General features: G+C 38.3%; 1 protein-coding gene across 2 annotated transcripts in view; it reads left to right on the top strand.

Moving 5' to 3' along the window:
• Positions 1 to 27,695, top strand: part of LOC115449904 — a 149,700-nt gene that overhangs the window by 53,102 nt on the left and 68,903 nt on the right. For both annotated transcript variants that reach the window (XM_037443049.1, XM_037443045.1), the window contains exons 2-3: positions 25,010 to 25,071; positions 26,713 to 26,786. In XM_037443049.1, the coding sequence (XP_037298946.1) occupies positions 25,010 to 25,071; positions 26,713 to 26,786 (136 nt within the window). The remainder of the gene's footprint in view (positions 1 to 25,009; positions 25,072 to 26,712; positions 26,787 to 27,695) is intronic.

Genomic DNA, 27,695 nt, shown 5'->3' with positions numbered 1-27,695 from the left:
AGGTGTGTGAAGTCTACCAATCCGCATTAGGCCATCGTGGTGGACTAAGGCCTAATCCCTCTCAGTATTAGAGGAGGCCCGTGCCCAGCAGTGGGCAATTATATAATACAGGGCTGATATTATTATTATTATGAATAAGGCGACATGGGGTATATTGATGATTCCCAACAGTCACTGAGTACTATTTCTTTAACTTTTCCTTCACCGAATATGGTAGAATTTTTAATCTAAATTCCATCAGCATGAGAATGATAACAATATACACATTTGTGTACACAGCTCGCCGGACAAATAGTAGAAATCAATTGTGTACAAATGTTTGTAATTAAAACTGATCTCGTTGCGTCGGGTGTGTTCCGCTTGTGATTATGTTTAGCCGTTGTTTTTAATATAAATGGAAAATATTCCTTTATTATGATTATGATTTTTTTTCGGAGGTAAAAGTAGCCTATAGCAATCGGGGGTAATGTAGCTTGCTATTAGTGAAACAATTTTCAAAATCGGTTTAGTAGTTCCTGAGATTAGCGCGTTCAAACAATCTCTTCAGCTTTATATTTTAGTATAGATTTGATATTGTGAATGTTTTTTTTTATACGGGCATATCAAAGTGACTTCTGGTTCTGATGGTAAGTGGAGTCGAGATACAGTGTTGACTGACGAGATACCGGTCTCTTAGAAATCAGTTTATTGAGATATCGCTTCCCATCAGGTACCGACCGTATTATGATATTCCCAGGGTAGTTCTAGAAGGTACGACCGAAGAAGACTTCGCGAGCATCGGATCATCGTCATAAAGGAATGACCTGCCCTAACCATATGCCGAACATTACCCAACTGTCTATTTGCTCTGAACAGCGGCATTGTCAAACCTCTTACCTCAAATATAATTCTTTCTTTCTCCTACTTCTTATATAGATAACATAAATCCTTGCATCCTCTGTTCCTTTAACAAAGAATACCCGACCACCTTTCCCATATCCAAGAATAATGTAAAACAAAATCTCACGTGTGGCATACGCAGTGGAACGAATCGTAAAGTGGTGTACGGAACGTATCGACGTCGCCGCGTCCTTTGTTACACCGCATCTGTTCCAATAATTACGTAACGCGACGCTATACAGCGTGTGTAGAGAGCGTCGGTGTGAGGGTATGATTGTGTGCGTGTTCGCGTGCTTTATGTGGACGGATTAGGGCGGCTGTTGAGGGTTTAATTAAAGTTTTAGGGATTTTAGTATAGGTAACCTCTTACTGGGGTAATCGGTCATTTGATAGATGTCTGCAATGTTGCAATAAACATCGGTAATAATAATAATATCAGCCCTGTATTATATACTCGCCCACTGCTGAGCACGGGCCTCCTCTACTACTGAGAGGGATTAGGCCTTAGTCCACCACGCTGGCCTAGTGCGGATTGGTAGACTTCACACACCTTCGAAATTCCTATAGAAAACTTCTCAGATGTGCAGGTTTCCTCACGATGTTTTCCTTCACCGTTAAAGCGAACGATAAATTCACAAAGAATACACACATGATTTTTTAGAAAAGTCAGAGGTGTGTGCCCTTGGGATTTGAACCTGCGGACATTCGTCTTCGCAGTCCGTTCCACGCCCAACTAGGCTATCGCCGCTGTTAACAACACAACATCGATTATAAATATTTACATCAACATACTATAAATATTATATACGTTTATAAAAATGTATGTAAATTTACATGGCATATTTTTATTAATTAATAAATTAAAATTAAGTTTTGTAGTCAGGACCTGTGATTCAATGATATGTACAATTGTGCACGTTTTAAAGTTCTAAAGTGAATATGAACAATTTTAGCTATCAACTAAATGTTAGGAGATAAGTCTCCTGGGAGCTTCTCTAAATGCGCCCCTGTGACGTTGTTTTGTTTCCGATACGTATCCCGAACAACTGCAACGTGCGTTGAATATCGAGAAATAGTGTTTTATAGGTAACGATATTTCTTTTTTAAACTAAAGCTTTACGATTATTTTGTTAGCAGTCATAACTCATAATTAAATCGTTTTCGAATGTCAAATTAATCTGAACCTTAATACATAATGAAGTCCAAGAAGATACTTTGCAATACGTTTCTAATTAAACTTCATCGGTTCGCAGTATGTCCTACGTTGTGCTGCCATTCGGACAATGTATTAGCGATCCAAGAACCCACAGTGAACATAGGCATCCTAAAATTTGTCTTCTGAATCATGAGATTAGAACTGCTTATAAAGTTGAAAAGTACACTTTTTGTCTACATTACTAAACTTTATTAGTAGCAACGATAATATACCGCCTTCAAAAACCACTAAAACAAAAAAAAAATATTGAAACGAACAAACAAGCAAACGACACGATATATCGTATTGTAATCTTATCGTATGCTATAAATAGAGTCGTTTAATATGTACGAGCGCGTCAATACACACGTTTGCATATTCATGTACTCTATTGACTTTGTCATTGGGTTTTTTACTTTTTTGTGAATAAACTACAAAGCAGAGGGGCAATGGGTTAACAAAGAGAGGCTTTATTAGAATGTTTTTGTGACGTAAGCCTGGCGAAAAGGTAACTGGGTCGCTTGACAGTCGCCAATCAAACCAAACATTTGGACTGGTACTCAGAAATTTTACATAGACATTGTCTCTATGATTTATGTAAGGATTAGCTTCAGTAGCTTTTTCACGAAAAAGCTACATACAAACATATATGATGTATGCATCCATACATCCCTCCTCACAAACTTTCGCATTTATAATATTAGTAAGAATCAGAGTAAAGCTTGAATGTAAGTTTATGATGAAAGGTAACAATGTTATATTGATGAAGTTTTTGCGCCTTGAGGCTCAACTATGTTTATAATATTGTAAAGTAAGGAAAAAACACGAGACAATAAACTACCAAAAGACTACATTTTTACATCAAAATCTTAAATTTTACTAACTCAAATAGAGTTCTCGAAATGATTAATATTCAACTTTATTCGTAGCGTGGCGCGGATTTGAACCCATCGCTCACCGTAACGACCCCTCGAGGATTTTGTACGTGCGAATACGCCACGCAGATAGATGGCGGTAGGTTGTTGACACACAACTTCGTGCGTTGTTTACTAGATATGAAACGGTTTGAAAGGATTTACAGAATCTGTACATACTAAATAGTAATTTATTCGGTTATAGAAATGATTCATTTTTATTTGACGTGCTAATCTTAACTAGTTTTTTATTTTTGATTTAGAACATTATTTTGAATGAATAGAAAATAATACAAAAAAATTTCTTCTTTAAAATCAGCATCAAAATTGTTTGAAGAATAAAGCTGTTATTCGTATTTAAAATATTGTGTGTAAAAGTGGGGTCGTGATGGCTATCGCGCTATCTCTTTCTTAAGCATGTAATAGTTATAGCCGGTGACACTCGATGGCGTCACAGTTTGTCATTGCTGTTACAAAGCTTTATAATTTATTTATTACTGCGTGGATTTAAAAAATTCTTATTATTAGATTTTGGTCGACAAACGTTTTTTGGTAAATTATATTTAAAAAAACGTTGTCAACTACCCTATTGATTTGATTATAATAATTATTGATTCATAAGCAAAAAAGTTAAAAAAGTTAGCAGTGCTAAAGATTCTTCGGAGCATCGAGCGAAAACCAGTATTGTATAATCTCGGACAAGATACGTGTATTTTTCCAATAAAAAAACTCCTAAATTTAGGTGCCTGACCTGGTAATCTCTTTTTTATGACAGTACCAACATCATATAAAACTTTGAATTACATAGTACTGCGTAACACTCCACTGACGTTATCCTGAGACATGGCTACAATGTCCTTCAAACCGGCACACATGCAGATTGGCTGTATGAAGGCAGAAAAAGACGTTGCGATCGAACCAATCCAGATAGACCCTCGCATACGAAAGTTACCAACAGTATGCAAGCTCGATAACGCCTGGTATGGTGGTACCTACTCAGACAGACCCTCGCATACAAGATACCAATCACCAGTAATCAAACTCGTACCTCCGTTTAAAAGCTGAAATTACAATGAGCCAATGAGACGATTAAACCAACATACACCAGTTTCTAACCAGACAGTTTGCGTAACCCAAAGCTCCAGCCGGCGGCAGTTAAAATAACCAAACATTTGACGAATACCCTTTATAATAATTATGAGTTTGATTACGTTTGTTGGAATAATGCCAGTGTTCATGTTATTTAGGTCTAGTGGTTACAATTTCAATTGGGTATGTAGATATTTGATGGACGGTAAACGAGCGAGGGAGTCACGTGATCTTACGTGGTAGGATTTGTATGCCCGGATAGCGACCACCGTACATGAGCTGTAACACACGCCGTTGGTCCAAGTGTGTCGCGTTCCGTGATCAGCCTGTGTATATCTGAAAAGGCATGAATTATGTCAACTCCCGAGAGATAATCGTCTCTCGTCTATCGATATAACTGGACGCTGTTTATTTACCTTCAAGTGTAGTGAAGGATGCAGTGGAAGGAAGAAACAACAAATAAAACATCAAAAGCAACGTTGGTGGAGTTTTGAGGATTTTTGAAACCTTACCATCTGTGACTGAAACTACTTAAAAAATAGACTAGCGTTGCCCTAGATTAGAATTTATGTTTAACTTTGTATTCAGTTGGTGCCATATCAGATTATGGAAAGGGAATAAGCTCAGCGAGGGCAATTTAAAATAGAGCTATAAACAGCTGATGCTGTTCCATTTTCTTGCTCAAAGTTATGCTTGAATCTGCGTTTATTATGGATTTTATCCGTGGTCTTCTAAATTTTCTAGACGTTAGTAAAGTTTGAAATAATTATTTGAGCCGTGAGCTGTTTGTTAATCCACATTATTATCAACTTATAACAACGACGTAAATTAAATCAAAATGTAAAAGTAACAGTGCCCAAAATAGCTTCAATAATGATTAATTTTTGTTAATATGTAATTTGCAATTTATTTGTAGCTCATGACCTTTAATGCTGTACGTAATTATTATCTCGTCAATATTTATAATCAGTTTGGACTGTCGTAACACAAACACCCCCACGCATGTCATTGAAATAACCAACCAAGCGAAGAACTCCTTCGTACGTATTAAAATTCATTATTAGTCTCTAAATATAGCCTCCATGGTTTTGTCAGTGTATATCTTGGGTTCGGATTCCAAGTCAGACCAAACCTGATGTCGGTTTCTTTCGATTTTCACGGGATTGCGTCTCCAATTGGGGGTTAAAAAATTTACTTATAATTGTTTCTGTAATATTAAAAAAAAACATGACGCCGGTTAGAAATCAAGAATAAGCCAGGTTATTTTGGCTTAGCGCGCATGGCTGAGAATCCATAGTAGGTACGTTATATAGTTTACATAGTTTGCGGTCTGCATAAAAGTATATAAAAAAATCTCAAACTCAGTTTAGTTGTTGGTCTGCATCAGTTTTAAACAGCTGTCTTTGAAGCTAAGGTAGTAATAGTAACTTCCACGCAAGACTCAATATCGCTCAGTCGGACGGCCAGACAATTTGGCGAGGTTTAAAAATAACTAAAAATAAATCCATAACTAATTACGAGAATGTTGGCTGACAGATCGATGCGACCCACTTTCTTTTATGTCGGTTGTGTCGTGACCTTGCGGCCCACGGTTGTCTGTCGTTATCAGTGGGCTTTGGGGTTCTTCAACACGTGATCGATGGTTCTAGAAAAATCTGTCAAATTCGCCATAGCGGCCGAGGTAAGTGTCACATGTTGAAATCAGCCTGTGTAAATCCTTTTGCTAACAGTCTGATATAGTAGTGTAGACTGGCGAGAATATAGCATCTCCTCGCTCGACACTATCTGGAATCTACTCCACTTATCTTCAGGTGCAGTGTGGTTACTTTTCCCTGACTGGTTAGGGCCAGTACATTAGGTTCTGCGGTAGGTAACGGCTTGGCTATACACCTGGCATTCCATGGCGGCTGCCGCTTACCGTCAGAAGGTCGGCAAGCTTGTTTCCATACTCAGGCAATAAAAAAATACATCCTGGAGCGATTTCTGTGTATCTGAATGTGCCGTAGTCCCACTAAAACGCAGATAGAAACCCATTTTAAAAAGCGTGTATACGAGCATCTCGAGGGTCGTAGCCTATTCACTTGGAGGTTCCAAATTTCTTCTTAAGTTTAGACGGAATGTCATATAGTGTAATGATAACCTGTAGCCTATATTGTCTTTCGATAGATTGAAAAACAAGAATATTTGTCCAATAAAACATACCACGATTTGGATCAGTGTAAATAAGCTAAAGCACATATTAGCAAGAAGTCAGTTCAAGTTTTTTAAGCGATTGGTAAATATGCATCGTAACATAAAAGGTAGTGTAGCATTTGAATCGAAGAGGCCGGCGATGTCTTAATAAAGGGCTCGCGTTGATCTTTTAAGGCCCGGATCGAATTTCTCAATGCGCGACCTACGTTCTCATTGTAGGACGGGTAGGGATGTGCTACTATCGATGTTGGAAATGAGGCTTGCGGTTCGCTAGGTCTGTACCGGTTTGAGGGTAGAGTATTTTAAAAAGTGATAGAGTTATGCTGTAGACATGCGTTTATAGCATGAATGGGTCGGTTCGAATGTGAACCGCTGTCCCAAAAATTAAATTCGGAGGTTCTTTTAAATTCGGAAGCGTACCTATCCGTGATTCTTTTTGGTATTGTAGAATTTGTTGATTTATTTTCGACATCATTTCATATCAGGTGATGAACTTAGTGGTTGTGATGATGAACGTAGTCTGGATGGAAAAGTTTTTGACGCCGATCTCTGAAAAGTTATGTAATCAAGTTATGAAAAATTATATAAAGTTAAATAATCTCTGACATATTTTACAAGGGTAGTTACTGCTTTTAAAAACAAAATACACAACACGTGCTTATCGTCGAAGGGGTTGCAGGCAACCAGAGCACCAACTTTTCGCTGACCCTGTTCGTGTTCGTATTGTGTGATGTGATAGAAAATATATCGCCATATTGTGCAAAAATTCAAGACTCCGGGCTGATAGTGAACAGAAAAATCGAACAATCACTGCCCAACACGGGATTCGAACTCGGAACTTAAGAGTAGTGGTCCTACTGCGCATGAAATATAACTACGGAATGGAGGCAATAGTACTTATTATCGACGCATCGCTCAAAAGCATTCGAATGCCATCTCTAGGGAGAGTTGTGACGAATGGATTCATATTTCATCCATTGCCATTCAAAGCCGAAACAAAATCTGGCAACTCAAATAGGATACGAGATCGTGTTATGAACCAAGTCACGACATTCTGAATTCCGACGTACAGAGTGACGAAATTCAAACGAAACCAAGCCCGAGTTTGAATAATCCAACGCAAGAAAGTTCACATTTTATCAATCGATTTAAAACTTTACGTAAATCCGTACACACGACACAGTTATACGATGAAATAGCGATCCCGGATTCTGAACACGAAATGCGTGTCGCGGCTCTCGTTCGAACGGAATTCGAAATTACCGATATCGATGTTTTATTCCGGTCACGTTCGCATCACTGGCGCGGGAGCGTCTACAGACAACAATGGTTGTTTGATATTCGACTTTAATCCGTTTGAAATTGAGTGTATTTTTCGGCAGTGATGATAGGTTGTTCAGTTGTAGGTTTTATATCTTTTGCAATAGGGTGTAATTTGATGATTGGAGATGATTTAGAATTATTTGAAATCAGACTTTAGACTGTAATGCTTTAGAAATATGGTGGATTTCGTTTTATGTGATGTCGCCCACAGTATAATATTCGCCATGGAAAGTATTTGAGGGCAGAACAATATGATTTTAATTAGTTTTGAAACTGATCGTGTTACGATGTGCTGTTGGGATTAAAGTTTGATCCCGTCTGTTCATGCTCACAATAAATATTTGTACTTATATATTGACAATTGTAGAGGTTTTGGTGAATTACAATAGTATTTAAAATCCAGACAGGTCATTAATAAAATTCCGTTTATTCATACTCTACCGTCGTACAATTCACTAATTTATAGTTATTTCTTTTCGATTGTTTGGTTATAAATAGCCTTTCGGTGAACGTGTGGACGTTTGGAATAAGGTTTGGTTATGATTCGGGTCGGCGTGAGTTGTGGGTTTGATTCTGTTTGCGTTAGTTAGTTAGTTGGTCCCCTAATCGTTGATGTCTCATCCTCTGCCGTCCTGATCCGAGATTCGTAACGTGTTAGTGGGCTGCCTTCAGCATGGTCGCATAATGTTCAAGGGTTTCCCGCAACCTTTAAGCGGGCACATATCTCACCATAGTGGCCCTCTTAAATGTCGCGTTCGAGATCACCCTGTTCATATAATTTCAAACAGGCCGGCATAATTGTACCGATTGGGGAGGGACAATGACATCACGTCGCCCCCGAGGCAATTCTTGTGCACTCGCTGTCCACACCGAATGCACGTCCATGCACGGAGGGACATTTGTCATGACCCTGGGCACACAGTTAAGTGTGTATACCTCATGGTTGCCAATTCACATTGAGGCCTATAAGTGTTCGAGAACAGTACCTAGTTTTCTCCTCTCCTCCCATCCTAAGAGGTTTCCTTATCCTCTCTTCCTTCCCAGCTATCCCAACTTTCCTCCAGGACCCTGCAGTCGCTAAGCCGGGGGATTCCAGTGTCCCATTCGCAGGTTTCTCCCGGCGTTGACTGTGGGGTCCGATACCCAAAAAAAATAAATGATTATATCACGTTAGTCTTTTTTTTTTGGGGAACGCCATGGTTATCATCGCGGGTACCCTGCTAATGGTGTACAGGCGATCCCCCGGCTTAGCAACCATGGCGTATATCACGTCAGTCGACACTACCTCACGCCGCGTACCATCAGATGCAGTAGGATTTTTTTAGCGCAGTAAATTCTATCATATGTAACCGTTATGGCTAAGCCTCTTACAGTCTTACTTATAAATTTGTTTAAGCGTTAAGAGGTGGTTAAGAATTGCTTAAATAGCTGTCAAAAACATCACCGGTTCCTAGTTTAAACCTACTTAAGAGGCAAGATGGCGGGTTTTGACATACAGCTGATCGAGTAAATTTGTGTTTTAACTAATCATAGCTTTGCGAATTTATACATATATTTTCCTTGGTCACGCCATCACGCGTGAACGGCTGGACCGATTTCATAATTTTTTTTGTTGTGTTTGTTATTGTCAGGAGAAGGTTCTTTAGAAAGAAAAATTCGAAAAATTGCGTAATAAAATTAGAAATTTTAAGAAAACTTAACGAGAATATTAATTTTATATAACTGTCAATTGTTTGAAACAACTGTCAGCGATTGACAGAATGCGCGCTGCAAATTCATAGTTAAGACGGGACAACGTCTGTCGGTTCAGCTAGTTTTTTATAAGTAAGACTGCCATTGCCCGAAGTCTAAGGATCTATCCTACCTACGCCCGTGTAATACAAATCGCGTCCCGAGGCCTTAATCTCCCAGTAATTATTTGCTGATAATACAATTTCGCGACACCGGGGCCGTACCGAGAGTTCGCTTTGAGTGCGTCACGGGAGTTAATGGGAAATATAATCATCTTGATACACACGTACGTACGCACATGTATAGTTATACTTATACATAACTATATGTATGTCGTGGTAGAGATGCTATAGAACAAAATTTTGAGTAATGGTAAAATGTATGTAGATATTGTAATTTTGACTTTTCGGATGACCAACTCCTCAGTCCCCTTCGTGAACATAGAGTCTGCAAATCATCAAAACGTCGGGAGACACTTATAAAGAATCATGATATAATTCGAAAATTAGTTATATTTCAATGTTTTACATTCGCGGAAACATATGAACTCGTAAGACAGAAATGTTACCAACTCATATTTTCTGAAATACGTTGGACCGGAGAAATGTCGTAATTAGTTATTATATAATAATATTAGCCTATATTGGTATTCCATAATTTCGTCTGTCTGCGTGTCAAATTCCATCCAAATCCATTCAGCCATTTATAACAGATGTGCTAACAAACATATAAATAATATCATATTAGTAATATTCTTTAGAGTTGTTATAGCAGCAAACTCCGTTTTAGCATAATACGTATCACGACATACTTACGCATCAAATACTCCACTATTTCTCTATTCTCGCAGGTATTCCCATTACCCGGATCGTTCGTACCGTTTCTCATTGTTTACCATACGTTCCTACGTTTGTTTTGTATTTTTTTCATATGGATTCTGTTAGTGGATTAGATTAGATGGCTGTATGGAGTATAATAAACTGCTGCGCTGTTGAAATTACCAAACGATTTGTGAATTCGGGTTTGAATTGATGGTGAGTTCTTATGTAGGTTACTTGCATCCATTCTCGTATGACGATTTCCTAAATAAAGGCTTGCCTAGTTAGGAAGTTCGCAGATACATTGTGATCAGCAAAAACATTGTCCTACTGTTTTAAGGTTTAATTTTCTTTGTATGTCATGTTTTATGTGAAATAAACATTTTTATTCTTATTATTTTATTTTAAATTAAATATCGTTGCAATATCACTGAGAATCACTGTTAATGGGATACTGGAGATCTCCGTCTTAACTGCAACGGTTAGGACAAGGACAAGCAGAGAGAAAGCAGGGGGTGTAAAAGTAGACGAAGGAATCGTTATCATCATCATCATTCACAGGATGTCCACTGCTGAACATGGGCCTCCCCCAACGCTTTCCAGATCCACCTATTGTAAGCGGCCCTTATCCAGCGTCCTCCTGCGAGTTTTATGAGGTCATCTGTCCAACTCGCGGGTGGACGTCCGAGGAAGGAATAAGGTTCTGATAATAAGATGAAGTCAAAGGGAGAGGAAACGTTAGGCATGATCGTAGGCTTAAATGTGTGGATGGCTAAGAAGAGTATTTTTTTTAATACATTGTACTTTAGCATTAAGGCATGGACCAATATATATCCCTTTTGTGTATGATCATTTTAACATGAATCCTTTACCATGATATTGTTTGCCCTGTCTCATATAATAAGAAACCAAGAGGGCAAAGGTAAGAAGGTAATTATAGTGATTACCTTCCTAATCGTAAAAGCAGTAACACGGAGCCTAATGTGGGTCAGAGGTGGGCAAACGTGATGCCATCAGTTATTCTAATCTTGTGTACTGAACGTGCATTGCGGGTCGTGTTGCATTCCTGTTGTTGATAACGCGGAACGTTGATGTAAATTACTTAGATTGGTATCGTGTTAGAGATATTCTGATGTTCATTTTGTTCCCGATGGGTAGGCAGAGGCCTTGTTAGGGTTTACTGCGCTCTCATTGTGCTGAGCTTCTACCGTTAAGACAAAAGTCTAATCATGGGCTATTAAAAGTTTTCTAATATTTTTTTTGCCAGATTTTTAATCAAACTCTTCAGTTTATAATCTGACAATTGAACTCTTTGGTTTACAGTCTCAAAGAATTTTTGCGTGATCAATAAGGCATTTTAGCGCGGTATCTTAGTGATCGCATACCTCATGTTTGGCTGCAGGTTACCTGATATGGAACCCCATAATATAATAATAATATAATATCAGCCCTGTATTATATACTGTCCCACTGTTGCGCACGGGCTTCCTCTACTTATGAGAGGGATTAGGCCATAGTCCACTACGCTGGCCTAATGCGGATTGGTAGACTTCACACACCTTCGAAATTCCTATAGACAACTTCTCAGGTGTGCAGGTTTCCTCACGATGTTTTCCTTCACCGTTAAAGCAAGCGATAATCCACAAAGAATACACACATAATTTGGAACCCCATGCCTTGGAACACAATACAAGGCAAAAATCTAATAAGTAATGACGTCAAAGCTACTGACATTCCAAAAAAGTTCCATTAAAATAGGTCCGATATCCCATTGGTATTTCACTTCCCCTCGATTCTATATATAACCATTTGATTACGCTCCTATAATGGTCACAACTTGTTCACTAATTGGATTTCCGAAATAGAATCAATGTGTCGATGAATTTTCGGTGTCCGATTAAATTGGATTAAATTTTGAATGAGATCATGCAGATAAAATTTATGCGAAAATTCATGTCCGAATTAAAATTCGCTGCTTTCATAGCTTAATGGGTTTTTTGATGGATTCGCCCACATTCGAGCATAAAAGTTCGACTATGATTCTTTTTTAAGTTGCTGTCATTGTATTTAAGGCATTATTTTTGTTTTCGCGCAGAAAGTGCCTTATGTGGGGTGCGACTGAGCGATTATGTTGGGGTCACCGTGCTTTAAGATCCCGCGTTGAGCCGCTCGGATTTGGTGATGACCTTCAGGCGACCGCCGGACCGAGTCCCTACCCTATATACAACTCACGGCATACCAACTAAAACTCCGCGGTGGCCCTCTTCGGCGCATTAGGGACGGCTATGGGCTTCTACTGCTTCGGCTAAATTGACAAAATAGCGTAATCCTGTCGGCCGTAAAATCTTCGTTTACATGTATTTACCAATAGGTGGAATCAGAAGAAATGATTATAATTATTATATTGTATAGCATTCAATGCTAAGGCGTCTCGATTATTTGTAAATTCTGTTTTAAGTCTTCAAGAAGACGATTAACGGTATTGAACAGTGATTTTATAATGAGATCCTGGAGAGCAAGCTGCTCTTTAATTCACCACTGCTATTACTAATAGCATCAGCCAGATTCGTCACCATGAATTATAAGACATGGGATTGAAGCTCGGCAAGGCAAGACGAATCACTCTTAACCAGCAACGAAATTAATCAAAGGATTATAATAGTATTCAGTACAGTAATAGGATTCAGTACAAACTGTCTTTAAACCAAATCAAATGCCGAATATGATATACCAAAACCAAAGTTCGAATTCGGCGCGATGCCGTCCCCACGTCCCGTGCCTAGTTTGTTGACATCTGAATGGTCGTCTCAAGGGCGCTGGCTCGTCTGTCGTTCGATCAAGTGTCATCGGCTCGCATAATGCGTTTATTGTGAATGCGACGCCGGCTGAGGGGTTGGTGAAAGGAGCGCAGGGGGAGAGGGAGTTTAGTCTACGTTTTGATTTACAATCTCAAGATGCTTTGGGAAAATCGACGTTATTTGATAGAAGGGTAATGAATGGAACGTTGATTTGGAGTGCGAGGGGTCTATACAAGATTTTTCTAACTAATCTAACCTCTTAGGATGACAAGCTCAAAGCAATGTGATGCAATCAAAATTATCTTTTCATAATATAAAATTGTAACAGGCCGATGTCTTTACATTAAAGATATTGAACAACTAATATTTTTTATTAGAGCAACGGCATCTAAAATACCAGATTTAGAATTTTTGTCTGTCTGTATACGCATCACGCAAGAACTACTGCATGGAATTGAATGTTTATTTCACTGATGTCTTGCTAGTGGTCCAACTGAAAACACAAGCTCCATTTTATCCTCTATATTATCCCGGGAAAACAAAAAGCGGGACTTTTGTTTTGGAAAATTTTTTCACGCGCGCAAAAGCTAGTATCGTAAATACGAAGTTTTATGAAAATGTTTGCTCACAACTCTAGGCTACAAGTAAACAACAAACATGTTATTGCAGCTAACAACGAATATGATGGAGTGTAGGAATGAAAGGCGATCGTAGTCAATAGCGAAACATGGGTAGCAGAAACAACATAATGATAGGTTAAATGGTATGCAATAGGGGACCGGCCTATGCTTGATTTTGTACATTATATATGTAATGGTTAATAATAAAAAAAGAAGCACTCCTGCGAAAACTGCATAAAAATTAAAAAATGAGCGAGTAATTCATATTCAAAATATTGTAATGTGCAGAAGTGGGCGCGATGTGGGGATATCGCTTCATCTCTTTCTTTCGCACGCGTCGTAATTCCCGATGACGTCACATGTGGATATTTCGTCTCTTTTTTGTTTCTTGTTAATTACCCCTTCCACCGAAATTATAACTTGTTGATTTTTTACCGGATTTTAATAATTCTTTCTGTGTTATAATTTATATTATGTAAATATTTGATAATAGTAAAGAACAAAAATGAGTCCGGTACCCTATTATGCATGAGTTGTTTAAATTTTATGAGACTATCTACCACTAAAATGACTGGAGAATAAGTGAATGCGGTCTCTCAATTACTAAGTTACTAGTCAAACAATAATCATATTTTTGTTTGCGAGGTTTTAATGCTTGTTAAAAGTAAACGCAGAAGAAGCTGAAATGATTAAAAACATTTGGTACACCGATAGACGATTGATTAAATATTCTCATTCCAAAATGGATGTCACGCGACTGGCGCCGCGTAAAACACAGAGTTTTAACATAATCGTATCTTTGATATGCCGTGTCGCATAAAAACTTTCGTGTTTAGTCGTAATTTGTTCATTGTGGGTGGCAATTAAAATTAGATAGGTTATTAGAAGCCCCGCAGGCTAATACATATTGTATCATGGCATATTATATTACGAATACAAACGGAATGAGTTGAAAGCTTTGTTGATTGCTCTTTTTTAAATATATACACTAACTTTAGCCCCTGGTAGGCAGAGGCGCAACTAGTGCATCTATTTAAGTATAGAATAATGTAAGCAATAATAAAATGTTATAGTAACTATTGTAATTGAAAAAGAGGTTTATTGTCACATCTGGTGCGTGCAATGCATAATACAAGTGCTGCGCTGTACGCCTGCGATGTGACAATTATAAGTATTCGTATTTTTTTATGTTTGTGCAGCGATCATTTTTTATTCCATGGTCCGATATGATTTATACTTTTGTGTTAGATTTTGTATAAATTCGGGATGGTCCCATTTTAATTACATTTGTATAGGACTATGGTATTTTAAACGCAAAGGGAATTCCACAAATTCCAATTATATTGCCAACTAAGCTAAGAGTAGGAAACAGTATTCAATTATTTAGATCGACTCACACAAAACATTAAATGTGTTGAATTTAAAAAACAATAATGGGAGAAAATACTGCTTTGCTTGTTTTAATAATTTCTCGTTAAACCGCATATAATGTTTTCAAATATTTTTTGGTTTGTAGTTGGTTTTTCTCAAAATAATATTGTATTTCGGGAATCAATCATCAGTCAGCTAATGTTAAGGCTTACTCCCTTTAATCCTGGGACGGAGCACAAACGGCGGGAAGTGGGTGCAGAAGTTGCACTCTGTCTACCTTCAGGGATAAAAGGCTTGAGTGTGTTGTTTGTGAATACTTCAGTGCGAACTCGCGGTCACAGTTGCGATCTCCAATCAGTTACAAGTTTTCTGCGACGGTTATCGGCCTCAAAGTTTTGTTTAATTAAATTATACAACTACGTTTTCAAAGCGACAGCTGTTTGAAAGCTTTGACGTTAGAGCGAGATGCAAGACGCAATGGAACTGTAATTATGTTTTAACAGTTATAGTTATTGCTAACTTTTACACGCGGCTCAGCGCGCGTGATGAAGGTTTGGCGGGAGAAATATCCCATTATATATTTTAAGTTGTACTTCTAGCAATACATCGGTAAAATCTGCATTCAATCCATGTATGTACCTAGTAGTTTTGCGTCATAAGTGTACAAACATACAGACACTAAAATTTTAAAAATATGTTCTTTTGTAGGGTAGCAACACTGATCTCCCATATTAGTTTTTTTTTTCAGTATTTATGATGGACATAGGCCAGTTACACTTTTATTGTAATGACTAGCTTTTGCCCGCGGCTCCGCTCGCGTTATAAAGTTTATCGGGCTAAAGTTTTCCGTTATAAAAGTCACGCTATATATTTTCCCGGAAGCTTATGTTCTTCCCAGGGTCTCAAACTGTCTCCATACCAAATTTCATCTTAATACGTTGGGTAGTTTTTGAGTTTAACACGTTCAGGCAGACAGATGCAGCGGGGGACTTTGTTTTATAATATATTTTTTTAGAACTTTTTAAGAGGAACAATTCCGTCATACATCATTGTTGCATAACTTTAACCGTTTACGCAGCGCACGCAACCGAAGCTCTCAAAACTAATAATTTTTCCCCGTTTTTGCAACATGTTTCATTACTGCTCCGCTCCTATTGGGTATAGCGTAATGATATATAGCCTATAGCAATCCACAAATAAAGAGCTATCCAACGCAAAAAGATTTTTTCAGTTTGGACCGGTAGTTCCTGAGATTAGCCATTACTGCTCCGCTCCTATTGGGTATAGCGTGATGATATATAGCCTATAGTACTCCACGAACAAAGGGCTATCCAACGCAAAAAGAATTTTTCAGTTTGGACCGGTAATTTCTGAAATTAGCCATTACTGCTCCGCTCCTATTGGGTATAGCGTGATGATATATAGCCTATAGCACTCCACGAACAAAGGGCTATCCAACACAAAAAGAATTTTTCAGTTTGGACCGGTAGTTCCTGAGATTAGCGCGTTCAAACAAACAAACAAACAAACAAACAAACTCTTCAGCTTTATATAATAGTATAGATTATGAGACCAAATATTGTTATGATAGGACAAGCTTTTTTTCATGGGGTAAATCTTCTTGGATTCTCCTCGTGCATAAGCAAGGTAGACGGAGATTTTGATCGATTAAAACCCCATGGTGGTCTCCATCAGCAGTTCAGAATGACTCGGGGACCGCGAACCGAACACGCCGAAGCCTAGTTGCGCCTCTGCATACCCCTTCAGGAATAAACGCGTGATGTAAATTCATAAAGATAGCTATAGAAACTGTAATTCATAATGTATAGCTACATGAAATGCCTATACATAACTATCTATATCTGAATTGGCTATATGACAATGTAAATATAATCGCTTTAGGTGTAGCTCCTGTAAGACTATATTTAATTTAAATAAATAAACATAATTAATGAAATTGAGCGGAACAATGCTAGCATTTTAAGCACGACTTAGGAGTACCTACCTACATTACTGGTCCTCGGACAAAGCTCTTTGGATGTCCGAATTGAGACGAATTATCCTTTCAGTGTCTTCGTCTCCGAGTGGGATCAGAGGATGACTAGCCTAGTGCAGTGCTGATCAATACATAATTCAATGTTCCACATAGCGTTGCCATTTTTTACGAGCGGTCATGTCGCTCACCATCAGGCGAGCGGAGAGCACGCCTCTTCATGGTGTTAAAAAAAATCTTAAGTACAGCATACAAAATATACCAGCTAAGTACGGCTTCTGTAATACAGCTGTTGCGTCCGCAATGTATCATTTTGCATCTGTCGTCAGCATGTGCGGACCCTATTCACAACGCGTCGATGAGGTACGAACAATTGTGTTGAACAGAAGGTGGCAGATGGCAATGGTAACAATACTGGTAATGATATTAATAGTAAAGAAATAGCTTAAGTATCCTGGAAGCAGTAGAGAGAAATTAAATTATTCTGCGTTTTGTCATTTATTTGATTATTTGATAAGTATGAAGATATGTGTGGTGTTGGTGATTAACTCGAGTAAAACAGCCGGTCAGGTTCACAGTTACTTTATTACTAATTGACGCTCGGGTTATGATGTTTGAGTCGCAGCTCGAGGGTAGGTATAAACGTTTTTATAATTGTTCCCGTCCATATCATTATGCCTTTTTAATTACACTGGTTACGATATTCTTCAAAGAACATAATAGTTTGTTTACAATGTCCTTTGGATGCAACTCAAATATACTTTAAAAGTGATATATAATATCTACCCAGATACCAGCCGGGCTCTCGAATGAGTGAGACATACAATGTAGATTCTAGATCATTTAGTACCTAGCCTTTAGAAATGTTATTATGATTTGACGGCACAGATTATCATTGCCATCTTTCACATACGTTCGTCAAGTGTTTTTAAGTGTTTTTACGGACGCCATACGCGCATTGCCAAGGAAACTGGGTCGACGACTCGCGGCGTCTTGAATGCACGATTGTGTTGGATTTTATACGCCTACTCCATTGTTTGGTAGCTCCGTGCTTTTCGACAGGGCTGTGCGAGCGAAAGAGCTTGATTTTTTAGGGTTCCGTATCTCAAAAGGAAACCTTATAGGGTCACTTCGTTGTCCGTCTGTCAAGTCTTTTTTCGAGATTCGTAGAGGTATCAAGTTGAAATTTATGTAAAATAATTCAGTGTACGGTCTCTTTTAGGTGCAAAAAATCAAAATTGTAAGTGAATGCAATCAAAAGACATAACCTTTTATGCCGCATATTCTGCGATTTCATAATGTAATCAATCAAAACCTACAGGGTACTCCCCGTTGACTTAGAATCATAGAATTTGGCAAGAAAATTACTTTCTGCACAAAGTCATTGATCATTAAGACAAGTCGTAACGCACGTGTAAAAGAAAAAAAAAACCCTCAGTGCGCGAGTCCAACTCACACTTGTCCGTTTTTTCCTCTTTCAGAGTAATGTAACGGATTTTTTGGGCTTACGGCGAGAAGTTTCTTTTATTGTTTAAGTAATTTGGTCACACCGTAATTGGACGAGATCATTTAGGATTGTTTGGTTCGAGTCTCAGTTTAGGAATTATTTAATATTTTCGTGCCGAATCATATCTGGTGCAACACATATATCTTTTGCTGTACAGCGTGCTAATGTTGCCAGTGTTATGACCACCTTTGCGCCAGATATGGTGCAGGATGGGCTCTTTGATTAGTTTTAAAAGAAACGTTTACTCAATATGATTTAAAAATTTAATAAAATTGTAGTTATTAAATAAATGTATTGTTTTTTAATAAGTTACTTCGGAAATCAAATATATAAGACGTTGACGTATTAGCTTCCACTGCAACAAAATTACCAGGTGCAATTTAACTTTCCCCATATATGTTAGCCGTTTCCTGCGATAACGTCCAAAATAGGAAGAATATTATAATACACTGTATGAATGTATTATGCGTCTGTCCGTCTGTCTATCACAACCTTACTTGCGATTATCATAGGAAGTAGTAATTTGCTGCTATTGCAGGATGTGGTTGTCGAATAGTAATTACACTTGAATTAAATTAATGGTATACGCAATAGTAATTAAGTTTTTACATGAAATAATATAGAAGTGGCTGTGGGCAGGGCACATAGCTCGCAGAACTGATGGCCGATAAGGCACGAAGGTTCTGGAGTGGAGGCCACGAACTGGCAAGCGTAGTGTCGTACGTCCACCCACGAGGTGGTCAGATGACCTCGTAAAAGTCGCTGGTCGCTGGATGCGAGCCGCTTACAATAAGTCGATCTGGAAATCTTTGGCAGGCCCATGTTCAGTAGTGGACATCCTGCGGCTGATGATGATGATGGTGCAATAGGATAAAAGATTGTCCGAGATTTTGTAGCTGATTCTGTATTCATGTGGCTGAATATTATGATAGTCATTTTATTAAAATAAAACTAGTTTTCGGATTATATCGCGGTTTCTGTAATAAATTTTTATTTTCTCCCACGTTTCGAGGACTTTGCAGCCTTCATAGTCACGGAGGGGTCGTCTAAAAAAAGGTAAAGTTACAATGTCTACCTACATTCTACAATTATAATTATAGTGGTTGTACCCTACGACGATCGTGAGCTGCTTGATTCAATTATCTACTTTATTATCTGATCATCGATATAGCTTATTGTTCGCTGTATATATTTTCCTATAAGATTAGGATTTGACATAAATTTTAACGCAGCATCATATCCGCCATATTAAATGTCTCTTTTAAAAATAGAGATAGAAAATACCGCGATAGAATCCGAAAAGAAGTTTAATTTCAAGAGATAAAAAAGTTATTTTGGTTAACGAAAATCTAAAGAGTTTCGATGCCATTGCAAAGCCCTGTTGAATTAGACGAATGAAGCGATCCCCCGTAACGGCGTACTCGCAAGATGCAAATGAATATTCCATTAAGCCTCTCAGTCAACCCTTCAGTGCACTCGGGATTGTTTCACATAACCCGGTGACTAGCTAGCGAGGCCTCTTGTGCCGCGTGTTGCGAGCACCAATTTGGCGTTAACCGTTCGACGCGAAGTATCATCGGGCCCTGTGTGCCCGCTTTGCCTAACAAGGCGCGCCGCGGGTCGTTGACTTGCAACCCTTGATTTACACGTTACGATCTTTTTTAAATTTCGAATGTACGGTTTTCGTATTCTATATTTAAAATGATTCGTTGTAAAAGTGTGGGTATGAGACGATCATCTGGTATTGTGGCTGATGGGCTGTCGGTTATCATTTTAGCCTACAAAAAGGCTTTAGTAGCAGACTTTGGGGCTATGATTGGGATCGTATATTTAGATATTCCAATGTGTGTATTAATGGGTTTTGATAATTAATATTATCAATAGAATCTTTGATTCTTAAAACATTTGATACAAAGAAGCAACATAGTTAGTAACATTACGACATCACTGCTAAGATAAACCTCCTTATTCATAGACCTTTTTTATCTAAGGACGGAGTAAAGCTGTGATAACAAGTTTGTTTCTCAGTGCTGACGGCATGTCAGCCTTCGATTGTTATAATTGACTAATATTGTTGTATCTCAATACTGTGAAGGTTGCCATGCCGTCAGCATTCAGAAACAGACTTGTTATCACAACACTCCGTTCATAGATAAAAAACGTCTATGAATAAGGGGAAAGACTTTCACATTCCAATCATGTATCCGACATCTCGCCACGATATCGTATCGTCACGTATAAACCCCACGTCACCACACAACCATTATCGCGGACGAACGCTCCCGGACACGACAATTTGGCCCGGCGCGGCCGGCTCGGCCGGGGTGTGTGTGCCGAGGGTGCGCGACACCCCTCGACGGGTTAATTGCGCCTTGTACGGGTTGCGATTGAGCCGTTTTGTTTTAGATGAGATGCGAGGTATGCGGATGACGGGTTGGAATTTGGGTTGTTGAGGTTTGTTGAGTGGATTTTTTGGTATATTTTTGTGTATGTAGCTTAATAAGTCCAGTGCGGCTATGTTCAATCTACGGCCTAAATTATTTTAAAAACTGTTCCAAAATCCTCACTTATAATAAAGATACTTTAACTTGAGCTGCACATTTACCTTTATTCATAGACGTTTTTTTTATCTAAGGACGGAGCAATGATTGCCTAATATTGTTGTCTCAATATTAGCCAATCACAACGGCGCTATGTCTACGCACTGCGAAGGCTGCCATGCCGTCAGCACTGAAACAGACTTGTTATCACAGCTTTGCTCCGTCCTTAGATAAAAACGTCTATGAATACGGGCGTTAGTTTATAAGAATAAAACACACCTATTTCCGAGTAACATAAAGTTTATTTTATATCTCTAAATCAAACATAATAAAATGCCACTACTCCCGCGAAGCAGCGAGCTAAATCTCCTCAAATATAATTTCTTAAAACGCCCCGTAAATTCCCATCTCAATCATTGAATAACATCAACCGCGACGTTTACGTCGCTCTGCCGTCGTAACGAGCTCATCGTCCACGCGTACCCGGCGGCCGCTCGTTAACCCGCCTGGTATGCTCGCGACCCGGATGAAAGTTTTACGATGGTTTACGTGTTGTGTGATTAGTACCGTCGTCGGTTGTTTAGGGTTGATTTGTTTTTTTTTTATTGCAGTATAGAATAAGGTAGTAGGTACAATATTAAAATAAATTAAATTGAATAGGATTGAATGCTTCGGTGGCGTAGCTGGTTTACGGTATGACTGCAGCGCTGAAGACTTGGGTTCGATTTTCTAGGTCGGGCAAATTGATATTAGGATTTTATACTTAGTATCAATAAAAATATAATTGTATCGGTAGAGATGTGTGCAATTTGGGTGCGTGCACCAATGGATTGAGCCGATTGAAAAAAATATTACGGATTCAATCCTACACAGGAGAGTCTTTGTGTATAATAATAATATCAGCCCTGTATTATATACTTGCCCACTGCTGAGCACGAGCCTCCTCTACTACTGAGAGGGATTAGGCCTTAGTCCACCACGCTGGCCTAGTGCGGATTGGTAGACTTAACACACCTTCGAAATTCCTATAGAGAACTTCTCAGATGTTTCCTCACGATGTTTTCCTTCACGGTTAAAGCGAACGATAAATTCACAAAAAATACGCATATGATTTTAGAAAAGTCAGAGGTGTGTGCCCTTGGGATTTGAACCTGCGGACATTCGTCTTAGCAGTCCGTTCCACACCCAACTAGGCTATCGCCGCTTTTTTGAGTATTTTTATGATTGCCTATAATTCTGATTTCAACAATATTTGAAATGATATGACTTTTAAAATGCTCATTTTTATATAACTATTTATATTTAACTTTGTGTGACATATAGAATGAAAAGAATATATCGTTATTAGTATTTCACATAAAAAAATATTTCTCCCTACAGTAGCCGGCCTGCGCCTGCCTACAAAAACATATCCGCCTAAATTCACACTGTTATCGCGCAGACCTCAGCACTCCCAATAAATCCATCCCATCACATTTAGTGTTGTAAATCCATTTTATTATCAACAAGAAATGTCTTGTACATTTTTTTTTATCACCAAATGCGTCGCATGCGCAGGGAGTCCTGTCAAACGACGGGTTGACATGCGCGCGACATTTGTGCATCGCGCCGTGGGAAAAGTCAACAGATCATCCCTTTGGTGGTATGCTTTCAGGTGTAGAGGAACTTCGGCAATTTACTTGGTTTATTGGTCGCTCGGAAGCGTATGGGCAGTGATTAGGAGTCTGGGTTCGATTATGATTGGACAAGCCTCATTTGAACTCATTAAAATTATTTGGGATAAGATTTATATCGATATTTTTTATTTATTTTATTTTGATTACCAACAATTAATACATTAAAACGTTTACAAAAAGATTATACAAATGTAAATCAAGCTAAATGCACAACCACATTAAGGTAATCACAGCATGCAATAAGGCGTGTAATTTCAGAATTAATTACCTTTCATGAATTATAAATCAGTGAGAACTTATATTAATACAAAATAAATCTTACTTAGTTAAGTATAAGATAAATGCAAAATCTGTTATTTGTGTATCAGTATCAGAATCAGAGGTACTGTCTCTGCCTACCCTTACAGGCAAATTTTCAGTTGCTAGTGCCCATAATCGAACCCACAACCTCACAATCTAAACACGCTGCCACTACAAAATTGAGCCGTTATTTATACACGTTAAAAATGACGCATCCAAAAATTAGGGCGAGTTAAAACTCATCAAAGATGAGATGCCGACCGTTTGTGCTGCCGCCGTGACATATTACTGAAATTATGACATTACTTTGAAGGGTTCTATAAATAGAGGAAGGGCTCTGATTATCTTTGGTAAAAAAGGTTGATAAAAAACGTTTTGTCTTTGGAGAACGTTTAAGAGGATGAAAATACTTTAATAATTCATGATTACGTAGTTGGTTGGAAAAAGGTGGGTGCCCTAGTTGCACGTCAAGCCTAGCTCTTGGGGTGAAGTTATAACAAGTTAGATAGTAGTTCCCACCAGAGAAGATCGGCCAAGAAACTCCAGTTGTTGCTCATTCTAAAATCAGTTTAAAGGCATAAATTCGTTACAGTGTGTATAGTTACATTAAGTTTAGAGAAGTAAATTTTACTTGTTATATTTTACTTGTAAAATAAGAAGAAACTCTATTCCTGTACGTGTGCACAACCCTCTCAGGATTCATCTGAGGTCTATTAACTCGCTGTCGCTAGTGTGGCGGACTAAAGTTTCCTTCAGTAGGAGAAAAGTTTCGATCGTATAGAGCTGGTGTAGTTTGTAAAATACCATCAAAACACTTTATATATTTTAAATTGTTCATGTTGATTCGTTTGCCAAGAAGATCCACAAGTTTATAATATCTTAAGTTGAGTCAAACTCCTTTGGGAATACTACGTACGGGTAAAAAAAAACTGGCTGTGTCTGAATTATCTGTAAATAAGGAAATGCAGTGCTTAAATGAGAAATGTCGATGTCCTCGATGGTGTCACAATTAAGCTGGCTGTTATTATCAAGGTCCATAGTCTAGAACAACTTATTTGGAAACTTGTTGTAATCAGCCGGGATGTTATTTTCGCTATGAGTACGGCTGAATGCAGGCCGTTTTCAATAGGTCAATCTGGAAATCTTTTGGGGAAGCCCATGTTCAGAAGTGGACATCCTGCGGCTAATGATGATGATGATGTTCTACGGCAATCACTATCCGATGAAACACAAATGTTGGGTATCTTAAGTGCCAAGATTTGGTCAAACATTGGTCGCATTCATAAGGTCGCATAATTGACATCGTGTTACAATAACTCTGTTACCTGCACGAACATTACATATAATGACAAATTGCCGCCGTCCTGTACGGTCTACCTTGAGATGTCTCGTAAACGGATAATTGGTTATGGATGTTGGAGCACTCGAAACTCTAAACACTTCGAATTAGGGTTCGAATTTGTTCGTTGTGATTCGGCGAGGAATTTCGGGGTTTTTGTAGAATTGTCGTTTGTGGGGTAATGTGTGTTATTTCTTTTATTTGGGTAATATTGTAAGTAGGTTTTTCTGCTATTCAAAAATACGTTGGTCAGTGGTTTTACTATTATTTATCGACGATTGCAGACTAAAACTTAAGCTAAGTTTAGGATAACTCGCGTAACTTCTTTAATTACACGCAGTACATGATAAGACCGGCGGTTTTTTGCTAGTGGTAGGATATATTTTATATTGTGTTCAAACCCACCACGACGGCCCACGTAAGTATGTCGCGTTCCGGGATTAGCCTGTTTATATCCGGTTCCAATGGGCCGGCATGATCGTATCGACTGCCGAGGGGTAATCAGCTCTCGTCAGTCGACATTCTATTGGATCCCAATCCACTTATTATCAGGTGAAGTGGGGTCACATTGCGTTACCCGTATAAAAAACAAAACCATGCAAAGAACACAAAGTGTCTCATCTCATATCAATATAAAAACGCTGATAATCGAACAGGGAATCTGAAGATATACAAGCCATGCTATTTATTTATTGATTTTAATTCTGTTAATATTGTTCACAGAACAGCACTCCGATGTGGGAGGAGTTCATATCCAAGGCGACGAAACTGCATTCAGCTCTCAAGTAAGTATTTGTTATATATTCCATACCAGCGCCAGGCACACCTTGCCCGGCATTGAGTGCTGAACTGGAACCTTTCAGCAGTATCATGGGATACACGTTGCCCGAATCCTCTATGTATTTTTGCTTTTTATTTGTACCTTGTTGTAAATATTTGTGTCCGTCCCAGTATAGTGTGCGAATAAATGTTTCTTTCTTTCTATTCTAATTTTTTTTTCTGATGGTTAGTGCATGCATGGTCCTAAGTCTAGAAAGTCCTTTCCACTTGCATATTCTAGTTTTTATTTTTATGAAGTGCATGCATAGACGTCCAAAGTCCTTCTTTTCGATGAGGCTCTATCTGAAAAGTAGGAACACGAATAGAGACAAAGCTCACCAAAATTTTTCCGTGGCGTCATCTACTTCTAAAGCATTATTACCTACCGAAGTCAATCTCTTCCCTACGTCAAGTCATTGGACAGTAAAAGAGACGAAATAGTAATTAGGTTAGTAGTCGACTAAATTATTGATAATTCAATTGATTGTAATCAAAATCTTCATCTTTTATAGTTATCTTTTTTAGTTAATACAATTCGATAAGAACTGAGCGGACTTAGTAAGTCACGAATTGTCGACATTTAAACCTCGAAACATATCAATATTCGCCCTATGATATGAAAATTGAGCGAATCTGTCCATTCGGGAATAGTCCACATGAGACATTGTAAGTCGTGTCACCAGCAGTCTGTTTGTGTTCATGAAACCGTGCCGAGTGAGGCCAATTGTCGCCCCGTTTCACCCACGACGTAATCAATGCACACGTGATTGATGATGCGGTAATAACGGTCGACGGAATTGACGTGGGAATCTGTCACTGCCTCTAAAAATGACTTCTACATGTACTGTAGTAAGGTATTCTGCCATTCTATTATGTCATTATGTATTCATACTGTTCTGGTATTCGAGATGGCAGAAGTCAGAAAAGCTGGTTCTGCTCTGTTACATAGTTAACTAGATCTCATTGTTCTTACTGCTGTTTATCAAACAATAAAAAGCATTTTTAATTTACTTAATTGTATGAAACGTAGATAGAAAGAAAGTTCGTATGACGCCCATTCCAAATCATTCATTAAAAACTTGGCCGCCTTCGACTTACTGTCCTCTAGATTACCACGGCAGTAATTTACAAAGACATTTTGACGCCTTATAACAACAAAGGGGTAGGCAGATTAGTGCATCCAATTTTCGCCGTGTGTATTCATCGTCACATCATGTCATATGGATCAAGCCTGTCGCTATATCAGGCATATATTCTATACTTTGGGCTGACACTAGGTTTCGCCTTAGTATGCTGCTGATTAGTAGCGAAGGGTGAATTTATTTTCCAAAAAGGAACCCGACGTACAGTATTCTTAGGTACTAATATGTATGGATACGCTCTGCAAATCCGCAATACTAAAGAGAATCCGCCAGGAATGGGCTTTTATGAGCCCTTCGTCACTGCTGCTGATATTTTGGCGTAATTCAGAACCACTTTACTTGACACGGGGATCCAACCGAAAACCTCTGCATGACAGTCATAGCACAATGCAACTGACGCTATGTTTTTCACGCTCAAGAAATCAAACTCACACATGAAAATAACATCATACCGTCTGTTCCCAGATCGGCGTTAGTCGCGATCGCAGCCTTTCTGGACGCCTTCCAGAAGATAGCCGACGCCGCGACCAATGCCAGGGGTGAGTGTAGTTTGTGTTTTAAATTGGTTTTATATTGAAATTGTTTTTTCTAGCGTCTAGACTTGGCAGTCTGTTTGCTGAGGAAATATTTTTATCTCAAGACAACAATGTTGTGTTTTTCAACCTTCGAAATTATGTAAAATTGAGAGTTATATACGGGCCCACGAAAAAATGCGTTTTAAAGACTTGGATCCTGTTTTATAATAAATAAATCTTAACCCAAAGACTGGCTGTCATATTTCAAGACCTAGGCTCATTTTGCGTAGACCGAACCGTTAACAGCTAACGATAAAAATATAGTGAAATGTAGGTAAATATTGTAATAACATTTCGGACGACCAACACCTCAGTCCTCCCGTGACCATAAATGCTGCAGTCTTTGAAACGTCGTGAGAAAACTATAGTAAGTATAAAAAACCGGGAAAAAAATCGAAAAACAGTTTTATTTTAATGTCTAACATTCCCGTAAACATAAGAAATCATTATTATTTATGTTAATTCCACTTGGATCGACGAAGAATTTTAGACCATACTGCTTAATATCTTTATAAATATGTTACATATTTTTTAAGCAAGACTTGTATGCCAATATTAAGCTGATCATAGAGCACGTCTTATTTTATTATTCAAACAATGTAACTACCTTGTATCACAAGTAAATAAATGATCATCGACATATATGTACTACGTAATAGATTTGGCGATCCAAACATCCTAATCACAGTGTTCAACTGAATTGAACTGCAATCCATTCAAACAGACTTTAGTATGTTCAATATTGACAGCTTGTGTTGGTTAGGGAGTGGCGGTCGTGATATAAGAACTCGAGTCTAAGTGTAAACCTGGATTTGAAAAAAATGTCAAATAAGTAAAATTATTTGTTGTTCAAGTGAATAAATAGGTTATAAC

This window comes from Manduca sexta, chromosome 5 (genome assembly GCF_014839805.1).
Source record: "Manduca sexta isolate Smith_Timp_Sample1 chromosome 5, JHU_Msex_v1.0, whole genome shotgun sequence".
Classification (NCBI taxonomy): Eukaryota; Metazoa; Arthropoda; class Insecta; order Lepidoptera; family Sphingidae; genus Manduca; species Manduca sexta.
Note: the sequence above shows the minus strand (reverse complement) of the source record. Positions and strands in the feature narration are given on the sequence as shown.